Source organism: Apium graveolens, unplaced genomic scaffold, assembly GCF_009905375.1.
Source record: "Apium graveolens cultivar Ventura unplaced genomic scaffold, ASM990537v1 ctg5133, whole genome shotgun sequence".
Lineage (NCBI taxonomy): Eukaryota > Viridiplantae > Streptophyta > Magnoliopsida > Apiales > Apiaceae > Apium > Apium graveolens.
This window is the reverse complement of record NW_027418835.1, coordinates 1-11,602: the sequence shown is the minus strand read 5'-3', so window position 1 is coordinate 11,602 and position 11,602 is coordinate 1. Positions and strand designations below refer to the sequence as shown.

Below are 11,602 nucleotides of genomic sequence, written 5' to 3'. Positions count from 1 at the left end.
CCTATGTGACTTGTTCCCCAAGAACTACATGAGGCTTGATCCCTATAAATAGGGTACGTAGGCACTTGTATGAGACATGAGTCGACACTTGATAGAGAATAACAAACCCTATTATTTCTTAAGAAGTCAACATACAAGCTCAGCCACCACCATAAATAACCTTCATCCGCCTTCAAACATCGTCCTTGATCCTTGTTCCGCCTATCAACCTCCACAACACTGTTATACGAAATTCTCCCTATAACAATTGGCGCTAGAAGGAGGGGAATCATCTTAGGGAGAAGAGATGACCAAAGAAGGCAAACAACTGGTGACACCAGGAAGCGGGGGCAAGGAAAAGAACCAAAACGGGGTCGAGCACACGCCCCCGGAGAATCAGGCGCCACCACCACCAATCGCAATCGTGGACGGGCAGGCGGTCATGACATATCTTGAAGGACTGGCCGATTAGATGAATGAGATCAACGCCCGAATGTCCAGGGTAGAGAAAAGCTCGGTCCGGAATGCCAAGCGCAGGGCTCGCCGCCTCAAGGTCTCTCAACGTAGCTGGAAGGGCAAGGGTCCTCAAAAAAGGCTGATTCACGAGTTTAATGATGCGGCAACCGAGACCAAGCAGAAGAAAGAAGCATCACTAGAAGAGGAAGAGGTACTTCAGGATCGGATTGAGCGGGGCAGCCCGATCTCTAAGAGATCGGGGCAGAAGCCAGCTTCGTCCGAGGCGAGGTCGACTAGTGTGCTGGACCGCGTAGGCAAGAAGCTAATTGAACACGACCTCAGGCTCAAATTGGAGAATAGCAAAAAAAAGAGAAGAGAAGGAGCCCAAAGATCAGAAAACCCTAAGAAGAGGGTGTGCAGCGACTCCTTCAGAAAGATGACAGCGCACCTCCCCCCAAAGGGAGGGACGACGTAGGTGCAGAGACAATCACGAAGAGGAGTCGCATGTGCAAGCCGAAGGAAGGGGACGCCATGAGCGACCCTTGGGCTCTCAACACTCTAGTAATGTACATGATGACAGAGAGAGAGAAGTCGTTAGAGTGGGTGACCTAAGGAGGATCCTAGAGCAGATGGAACAGGAGAAGAGGGGACCCCTGCCCTCGACAACCCCTTCTCCATTCATGACTGCTATTCGCTCGTCTCCTTTGCCTCGCGTATTCAGGCACAACCCCGATCTTCTGTTCAATGGTGAAGCCGACCCGGCGGAATATCTTATACAATTTAACACAGAGATGGAGGTCTATCAGGTGCTAGAGGCAACCCGGTGCAGGCTCTTTGCAGCATCACTCTGAGGGAGTGCCCAACAATGGTTCTCAAAGTTAAGGCCAGCTAGCATAAGGACTTGGAGGTAATTGGAAGACATGTTCATCCGACAATTTCAATCCACCCTCCATTACTCACCTCCTGTGGCCACGCTGGCCAACATCAAGCAGAGGGAGGGGGAGCCTCTGGCGGAATACTTTCGTCGGTTCAATAATGAAGTCCCTAAGGTGAGAGGTGCTAGCGAAGAGACCATCAAGAACTTTCTGATAGCGGGCGAGCCAAGAACCTTGGCAGAGTTCTATGAGCAAGCTGAACCCTTTAAGAGGGTAGAGAAGTCGATGAGGGAGCTGAAAATCAGCGAGAACTATCGAGATAATCGAGACCGGTCTTCGAGCCCTGATGAGAGGAGAAAGGCGTATCAGCGTAGCTCAAGCCCAAAAAAATCTGCCCGGGGTAAAGAGACAAACAAAGATTCAGGGAGGCCTTATACAAGCAAATGGCAGACACATACCCCTCTGGTAGCCTCTATCGACCATATATATGCTAATTATGCTGTGAAGGGGGTATTCAGGAAGGCGACCCCTCTCACAGACTATAACAAGAGGGACACTTTGAAGTATTGCGCATACCATGAGGCCACAGGGCACGATACAGCTGATTGCAGACAATTGAAGGATGAAATCAAGACGTTGATAAGACGTTGATAATCAGGACTGATTATCATACCGTCCCTCCTCCACCCCCAGAAAAAAAAGAGGGTACCTCGGGCTGGTAGCATTCATATTATTATAGGCGGGTCTCACATTGGTGGAGACAGCCGGAAGACAATGGATAGATATGCCCCGGAAGCAAAGCATAAGCCCCTCACCAACGTTAACCATCTGAGTCAGAGGCCACCGGAGCTCTTTGAAAAAGAGGCTGATGACATCGTGTTTAGGGAGAACGATGTCAAATGGGTGCATTACCCTCATAAAAATGCCCTGGTCATAAAAAATGAAGATTGGGACGGTGATCTTAACCGATGGCTATAATTTAGGAATAGATTAGCAGCAGATTATGCCTTATGCCTATAATTTAGGAACAGTTTATATTCACTCATTTATTGTAAATATTTGGGATATCATTTCCTGATTTCCTGGTTGTATCATCCCTATATATAGTGTATTGTAAATCAATAGGGAGGGGCAGAGGATTAATATCATAAACCATTATTATGGTATCAGAGCTACGGCTCCCTTCTTCCTGAACGTTCGTAAACCCTATAACCATGACATCCACAGATGACCAGCAATCCTCTTCCAATAAAATGAACCCTACAGCCCTACACCCTGCTTATTCCGTATCCAATATTCAATCCAAAATAAGAACCTTAGATGGCACAACTGTTACCTACTCTTCCTGGGTAAAACTTTTCAAGTTTCACGCTATTGCCTACTGTGTCTTGAACCACATCGACACCACCCCACCTCCAGTAACTACGGATTCCAAATATCTCGCCTGGAAAGAACTTGATATTTTAGTCTCCCAATGGATCTACAATACCGTTTCTGATGATCTACTCACTCGTATTCTTGACACTGAAGCCACAGCTCGGAATACTTGGCTTAAACTCGAACGTATCTTCCTCAGCAACAAGAAAGCCAAAGCAGTCGCCCTCGAAACCAAGTTCGTGAACCTCACCCTCTCGGCATGCAGTTCAGTTGATGATTATTGCAAACAACTCAAAGATCTCGCGAACCAGTTAACCGATGTTGACCAGCCCATCTCGGAGTCACGACTGGTCTTGCAACTGGTCTGAGGGCTGTCCCAAGAATTTGATACCACTGCGGCACTGATAAACTCCCAGAATGCAGATTGGGATCTTGCCCGAACAATGTTGAACGATGAGGTAATCCGTCAGGCCGCACGCCAACAACAGTCTTCTTCTGTTCTTGTTACACCGACTGCCCAGACCAACCCGTTCCCACCTACTCCTGCCCAACAACAATTGGATACCAACAATCAGCCTCATCCGGGCTCCTTTCAGTATAATTATCGGGGCCGTGGTCGGGGCATAAACAATCACCGTGGAAGGGGGCGAGGTCGCGGATACCGGGGAAACCCTACGGGGAATCCTTGGCCTTTTACACCTCCTAATCAGCATCAGACATACCCGCAGTGGGCTTGGTGGAATACCCCACTGTGCCCATACCCGACTCAAAATATATGGCGTCCAAATCAGCCTCAGAACAGCCCCGCAACAGCTCATTATGCAGGTTACGGACCTGCACCTACAGCTTCGTCAACTGGGTATGATGCACTGAGCCCTTCGGATCTCAGCCAAGCTTTCAACACTATGCAACTCCAATACACCGATCCAAACAGCCTCATCATGGATACTGGAGCTGAACGCCATGTCACAGAAAACCGAGGTATGATTCGACACCCTGACTTATTTCCTGTTAACACTAAACTATTAGTTGGCAACGGACATTGTTTACCAATTGAGGGTTCAGGCACAGGCTTCCTTCCCATTTTAAACCGAACCTATGTCCTTCCCAATATACTTTACAGTCCACAAGTCATTAAAAACTTATTGTCCGTCCGTCGTTTCACCCGTGATAACAATGTTTCTATTGAATTTGACCCTTTTGGTTTTTCATTGAAGGATCTCAAAACTGGACGGCTCCTTTCCCGCCACAATAGTACGGGAGACCTTTATCCAGTCACCCCACCTACTCTTCCGCCGCAAGCTTGTTCAATCACATCCACTACTTTACCATGACACAACCGTCTTGGGCATCCTGGCACGCAAGTTTTAAATGTTCTATTCAGACATTTTGGGTTTTCTTGTAATAAGAATAAGCAGTGTTTATTTTGCAATTCTTGTCATCTAGCTAATAGCAAAAGTTTGCCATTTTATGATTCTAATTCTTTTACTTTTTCCCCTTTTGATATTATACATTGTGACTTGTGGACATCCCCTATCCCAAGCAAAACAGGCTATAAATACTACATGGTTTTAATAGACAATTTTTCAAATTTTGTGTGGGTATATCCTTTGAAATTCAAATCAGAGGCCTTCACCACATTTACCAAATTCCACCGCTTAATTGCTACATAATTTAACCGATACATTAAAACTTTTCAGTGTGACTTGGGTGGTGAATTTGATAACCATGCCTTCAAAAGCTTTGCACAACATCATGGCCTTTTATTCCGTTTTTCTTGCCCTCAAACCTCGTCCCAGAATGGCCGTGCCGAACGTATGATCCGTCGCCTCAACGACATCATCCGTTCTCTTTTCATCCATTCCCACTTACCACCTATATTCTGGGTTGAGGCCCTTCACACTGCCACCTACCTTCACAACATCCTTCCCACCAAACGCCTCAAATTTTTCACACCTACTTTTGCCTTATATCTCTGACACCCCACCTATGACCATCTACGTGTATTTGGTTGTGCATGCTACCCAAATACATCCGCCACCCAACCTCACAAACTACACCCTCGTTCCATTCGTTGCATTTTCCTCGGATACCCCCTGACTTCCGGGGATACCGCTGCTTCGACCCCACCACAGGGAAAGTCCATATCTCTCGTCATGTCACTTTTGACGAAAACACCTTCCCTTACACCATTCCTACCCCGCCCTCTACCTATAACTTTCTAGATGACACCAGCCCACCAGGTTTCACTTTCATACCGCTTAACCCACCTACAACTCCCTCACAACCACATCTCCACTCCACGTCTCCATTCTCCATGAAATATAGTCGCAGACCTCGACCTCCACCCACTACCCAGACCCAAACTGAGGCTGCCACAACAACTCAACCACCTCCATACACGGCTGTCCAGGTTCCATCACAGCCCCAAACTCAGCCACCTACAACCCCTACATCGTCCCATGCCCCTAACCCTACCCCTCCTACTAATACTCATCCCATGACCACCCGATCTAAAGCAAACCATGCACTCACAGCTGCCACCATTTCTCCTGTACCCAAATCTTATGCCAAAGCCTTTGCCGATCCTCACTGGTTACATGCTATGCAGGCTGAGTTTCGTGCTTTACAGGAAAATGATACATGGGAACTTGTGCCTCGGCCTCACGACCGCCCAGTTATTCAATGCATGTGGCTCTTTCGCCATAAGTTTAACTCTGATGGGTCCCTTGAAAGGTACAAAGCACGTTTGGTAGTTAATGGAAAATCCCAAACAGTTGGCATTGATTGTGAGGACACCTTCAGTCCGGTTGTTAAACCGGCCACCATACGGACGATCTTATCTATTGCAGTTTCTCGTTCTTGGCCCATTCATCAACTTGATGTCAAGAACGCATTTTTACACGGACACTTAACTGAAACTGTTTTCATGCATCAGCCTCTGGGCTTTGTAGATAGAAGTTATCCTAACTTTGTTTGCAGATTGAAAAAGACCCTTTATGGACTCAAACAATCGCCTAGGGCTTGGTCTACCCGATTTGCTACTTATATTCTGTCACAAGGTTTCCGCAGCAGTGTGTGCGACAATTCACTGTTTGTATTCTCCCATGGGAATCAGATTGCTTATTTACTTATTTATGTGGATGATATAGTGCTCACCGCATCTTCTGATGACTTATTACAGGACATTATTCGCATGCTCTCACGAGAGTTTGCCATGACAGATTTAGGTCCTCTGCATCATTTTTTGGGGATCAAAGTCACCAGGACGTCTGGTGGCTTATTTCTGGATCAGTCTCAGTATACCAAGGACATCCTTAATCGTGCTTCCATGTCCTCTTGTAAACCATGTGCCACTCCAGTTGATTTGTCAGCTAAACTAAGTGTGTCTGATGGTCCCCTCTTTCATGACCCCACTTTATATCGCAGCCTTGCTGGAGCATTACAGTACCTAACATTTACCCGCCCGGATATTTCCTATGTTGTTCAACAAATTTGCCTCTTCATGCATGAACCACGGGATCCTCACTTTGCTTTCCTGAAACGCATCATACGGTATTTACAGGGCACAATTGATTATGGCATACGTATTGGCAAGACCAATACACATTCTCTGGTTGCCTACTCAGACGCCGATTGGGGAGGTTGCCCAGACTCCCGTCGCTCCACCAGTGGATACTGTGTCTTTCTTGGTGATAATTTGATTTCTTGGTCCTCTAAACGGCAACCTACGATTTCTCGATCCAGTGCGGAGGCAGAGTACCGGGGGGTGGCCAATGTTGCTGCAGAAGCCACTTGGCTTTGTAATTTACTTCTTGAGCTACATGTTCCTCTACGACAGGCCTCTGTGATATTTTGTGATAATGTTTCTGCAGTATACATGTCAGACAATCCGGTTCAACATCAGCGAACCAAACACATAGAGATTGACATACACTTCGTTCGAGAGAAAGTTAAAGTCGGACAGATTCGGGTTCTACATGTGCCATCTGCTTTTCAGTACGCAGACATTTTCACTAAAGGCCTAGCTCGACAGTTGTTCCAGTCCTTTCGCTCCAGCTTGAGCGTCTGTCCTCCGCTCGCTCAAACTGCGGGGAAGTCTTAACCGATGGCTATAATTTAGGAATAGATTAGCAGCAGATTATGCCTTATGCCTATAATTTAGGAACAGTTTATATTCACTCATTTATTGTAAATATTTGGGATATCATTTCCTGATTTCCTGGTTGTATCATCCCTATATATATAGGGTATTGTAAATCAATAGGGAGGGGCAGAGGATTTATATTATAAACCATTATTATGTTAAATATATGATCCTATTGGGGTCTTCCTCTAACACCTTAAGGTTTTAGATGAGCTGGTTACTCAACATGGTATCAGAGCTTAGGCTGGCGGGAGAACTAAGGTTCGATTCCCAGCCACCCCCAATATTCTCACAATTTATTGTGGACACTAAAGGCAATTAATACCCCAAAGATGGGTGTCGGTGTTCCACTCTTCGACCCATAAATGGGCTTTCGAGTGAGGGGGAGTGTTAAATATATGATCTTATTGGGGCATTCCTCTAACACCTTAAGGTTTTAGATGAGCTGGTTACTCAACAGGTGAATGTTCACCGAGCAATGGTGGATACCGGAAGCTCGGCCGACGTTTTGACTTATGATTCCTACAAGAAGCTGGGATTGCTGGATGGAGAATTAATCTCGATAGGTGGACACCTGTACGGGTTCACGGGAAACTCAATCGGAGTGAAAGGGACAATTCGGCTCCCGGTGACCATAGGAGAAGAGCCTCATGTGGCCACCCAGATCGCTATATTTACGGTTGTAGATCAGCCTTGTGCTTACAATGTTATAGTGGGTCGGCCCCTTATGAGGGTAATGAGGATGGTCACCTCGATCCATCACATGACGATAAAATTCCCAACCCCCACGGGGGTAGGCTTCTTGAAGAGCTGTCAATACGAATCAAGGGTCTGTTACAACCAGGCGCTCAGGGCGGCAGAGTCAGGAAATGCATCAAAGGAGATGGTCGAACCGGGTGAAGAAGATGTCCTCATGGAAGAGGCTGAGGGCAGGAAGAGAGTGCGTCCTGAGGGACACGAGACTTGTAACCTGATTTCAATCGAGGAATTGCCCGAGAACTATTTCGAGCACATGGGGATTTAGGTGGAACCGTGCCCAGGGGCCTTGCTGATGGAAGCCTCTCAGCCCATCATGTTGATACAAGAAGGTATTGTGGAAGAGGCGAGTGATGAAGAAGAGAGCCCAGAACAAATCACTGCAAGACTCAAGAAAGGGAAGTGGGCACGTGAAGAAACAACTATGGATTTGCCCAACGGAATCACTCGCACTGTCACTACGACCTCTGAACGCTTGATAAATCCGGCCAGAGCTCACCAGCCTGAGCTCGAGGATACGGAAGGTTTGAAAATCACGGAAGTGGGAGAATCTAGTGAGGCTCGAGTAGACTTAGACCCGAGAATGCCCTCAATGGTTGAGAGTGCAGGGGCTATAGAGGACACAATCTCGATCTTGGTAGACCCAAATGATCCCTCCAAGGTACTCAGAATAGGCTCTAACTTAAGTCCTGACTTGAGGGAGGATCTAGCCCGATTCATGAGGAGAAATTTGGAAGTCTTTGTATGGTCACGCTCTGATATGATAGGGATTGACCCGAATGTCATGTGCCACCGGCTCAACTTGGACCCGAAAAAGAAGGGGGTCAGACAGAAGAGGCGGCCGATTAGTGGAGAGAGGGCAGAGGCCCTCAGAGAAGAGGTGGATAGACTGATGGAGGCAGGGCTTGTAAGGGAAACCTTCTACCCCATGTGGCTGGCCAACCCAGTGCTTGTCAAGAAACCAAATGGAAAATAGAAAACATGTGTGGACTTCACCGACCTAAACAAAGCTTGCCCGAAGGATAGTTTCCTCTACCCCGAATCGACCAGCTGGTTGATTTCACGGTTGGGCACGCACTATTTAGCTTTATGGATGCTTATTCGGGATATAACCAAATCCCCATGTATGGGCCAGATCAGGAGCACGCCTCCTTTATTACTGATCGGGGCCTCTAGTGTTACATCGGGATGCCCTTCGGGCTCCTTAACTTTGGGGCAACGTATCAAAGGTTGGTGAACAAGATCTTCAAACATCAGTTGGGAAAAACCATGGAAGCCTACGTAGATGACCTGCTTGTTAAGTCAAAGGAAGCAAATGATCATGTCCGCCACCTATCAGAAATGTTCCAGATCCTAAGAAAGTACAAGATGAAGCTCAATCCCGAGAAATATGTGTTTGGGGTCGAATCGGGGAAGTTTTTGGGATTTATTGTCAACCATAGAGGCATTGAGGCCAACCCCGCCAAGATACGAGCCCTACTCGAGATGAGATCACCTCGACGGGTGAAGGATGTTCAAAGCTTAACGGGGTGAGTGGCTGCCTTAAAACGCTTCGTCTCAGAGTCCTCCGATAAATGCCAAGAGTTCTTCAAAGCAATTAAAGGAGTGGGGAGGAATTTTGAATGGACAGAAGAATGTGAGGAAGCCTTTCAGAACATAAAGAAGCATCTCTGCAGCCCTCCAATGTTGTCCAACCCAAAGGCAGGTGAGACTCTGGTCCTATACTTGGTCATCTTTGACTTTGCAGTAAGTGCGGTATTAGTTCGAGAGGAGGATGGTATCCAACTCCCGGTATATTATGTGAGTAAAAGGCTAGCCGACGCGGAGACTCGGTACACAAGCCTCGAGAAGTTAGCATATGCTCTGATCCCTGCCTTCCGAAAGCTCAGGCCCTATTTTCAGGCGCACAGGATAGAAGTACGAACCTTCTACCCCCTCAGGCAAGTAATGCACAAACCAGAGTCTTCTGGTCGAATGCTGAAGTGGACGGTTGAGCTCGGCCAGTTCGAGGTGGATTATAAGCCAAGGACCGCAATCAAAGGCCAAACCCTGGCTAATTTTGTGCTGAAATTTCCTCCACATCAAGAAGTGGAGCAGGGAGCCCTTGTTGTCATACCTAGTACAGAGGAGGTCGGGCTGGAAAGTCAAAATAGTGCCCCATGGTGGAGCCTACTTGTGGATGGAGCCTCCAACGGGGATGGGGCAGGAGCTGGAATTGAGCTAATCAGCCCAGAGGCGCACAAGATCAGACGTGCGACCCATCTGGCCTTTCATGCAACCAACAATGATGCTGAGTATGGGGCCCTGATCAACGGTCTCAAGCTAGCTTCGGAAATGAAGGTGGAGAATCTGGATGTGTTTAGTGACTCCATAATTGTGGTATATCAGATAAACGGGGGGGGGGGGGGTATCAAGCTAAGGGGCCGAGAACGGAGTTTTACCTGAAGTGCGCGCAGAGGATAATCGCAAGGTTCAACGAGGTGAGGCAGGAACTAATCCCGCGCGGGCAGAATGAAGGCGCGGACGAGCTAGCTAAAATCGGCTCGCGCCGCGAGGCCACCCTGCAAGGGGTCGTGCCCCTTGATATACAGAGGCAGCCTAGTGTGCCCGAGCACGAGGTGGGCAGCCTCAGTGATAACCCCGGCCCCACATAGATGACTGTTATTCCTAGTGGACTAACAATGAGATTTACAGAAGGGGGTTGAATGTAAATCTCAAAACTTTTTCAAGTTTTGAGCAGTTTATGAAAGTTGTGTGTTCAAGAAGAACAAGTGTGTGAATTGCTTTAAGCTAATACAGACAGATATATATTCAAGCACAAATGTAAAGAACACAACAGACCTTAAAAACTTTTCTGGTGGATTTGTTGTTCCACCAGAGATGGTATTTTAGAAAATTTAAGATTAAACAATGTTGATCACAGCTGCATCCTAGTACAAACTAGATGAATTTTCTCTCAATATTTTTCTAAACAGCTCTGGAAAATCTCTCTCTAATTACTAGCTTCTACTTGGTTTATATATTCCCAAGTGTACAAATGAAGAACAATATAAAATACAGTAATAAAATAAGATCTTCACTTGCTTCTTTTCCTGTTCACTCCAGTACTTTGTTGACTATTGCATCTTTGTACTAGAGAAGAACGGCTGCTTTTTCTGTTGTTCCTGAAATTCGGCTACCACATCTCAGTTGTCTCTATCAACCCATGTGCCTCTGTTTGTAGGTACAACTACCCCTTATCAACGGCTAATCATCAGAACATCCGTTGAAGCTTTCATCCGTTGATGCACTCATCCGTTGAAGGATGTTATCCGTTGAAGCTTTCATCCGTTGATGCACTCATCCGTTGAAGGATGTTATCCGTTGATGACTTTATCCGTTGAAGCTTTAGAGACATCCGTTGAAGCTTAGCTTCTCATCCGTTGAAGGTCTTTAAGTCATCCGTTGATACCACTTCACTTATACAAAATTACAAGGCATGAAGTATTTACAATTGGCCTTCCTATCTGCATATCATCTAGTAGTCAACATGACTCATAGTTTCTCTCAACTTCCAAGAATTACATTTTAAATACAGAGACTGAAATATGCTACAACACTAGACTTATTTCTAAGTAAAGCTACACCATCAACGGATAGCCAAAGTGGTCTTATCCGTTGAGGCTACAGACACTAAATTTCTACTTAAGTATTTTGTTAAACATATCATCAAACTAATGCACATACATTCCTAACAATCTCCCCCTATTTATGTCTATAAGAATTGTAGGCATAAATTCAGGGTTAACTTGATGATAACAAAACACTTAACAGATATATGAATTGAAACTAAGTAGAAATTTAAAAATGCTGCAAAAGTGTATGTACTAGGAGATAATTGAAGATTTACAGTGTTTCCAAGGACACTCCTTTAGTCTGAGCAAATCATCTTTTTCTTCTTTGTTCCCTGGTTTTCTTTCCTAGCCTTTTGTCATTTTCCTCAATTTGGAGTTGGAGTTGTCTGAAGAATTCA

General features: G+C 46.1%; 2 protein-coding genes across 2 annotated transcripts; both read left to right on the top strand.

Moving 5' to 3' along the window:
* The first annotated feature begins 2,524 nt into the window (after positions 1 to 2,524).
* On the top strand, positions 2,525 to 3,055 carry LOC141702443 (uncharacterized). The gene has a single exon (XM_074506120.1). The coding sequence runs from the start codon at positions 2,525 to 2,527 to the stop codon at positions 3,053 to 3,055; it is 531 nt and encodes a 176-aa protein (XP_074362221.1).
* A 4,257-nt stretch (positions 3,056 to 7,312) lies between these two features.
* LOC141702442 (uncharacterized) lies at positions 7,313 to 7,858 on the top strand. Its single transcript, XM_074506119.1, has one exon. The coding sequence runs from the start codon at positions 7,313 to 7,315 to the stop codon at positions 7,856 to 7,858; it is 546 nt and encodes a 181-aa protein (XP_074362220.1).
* Positions 7,859 to 11,602: the final 3,744 nt, after the last annotated feature.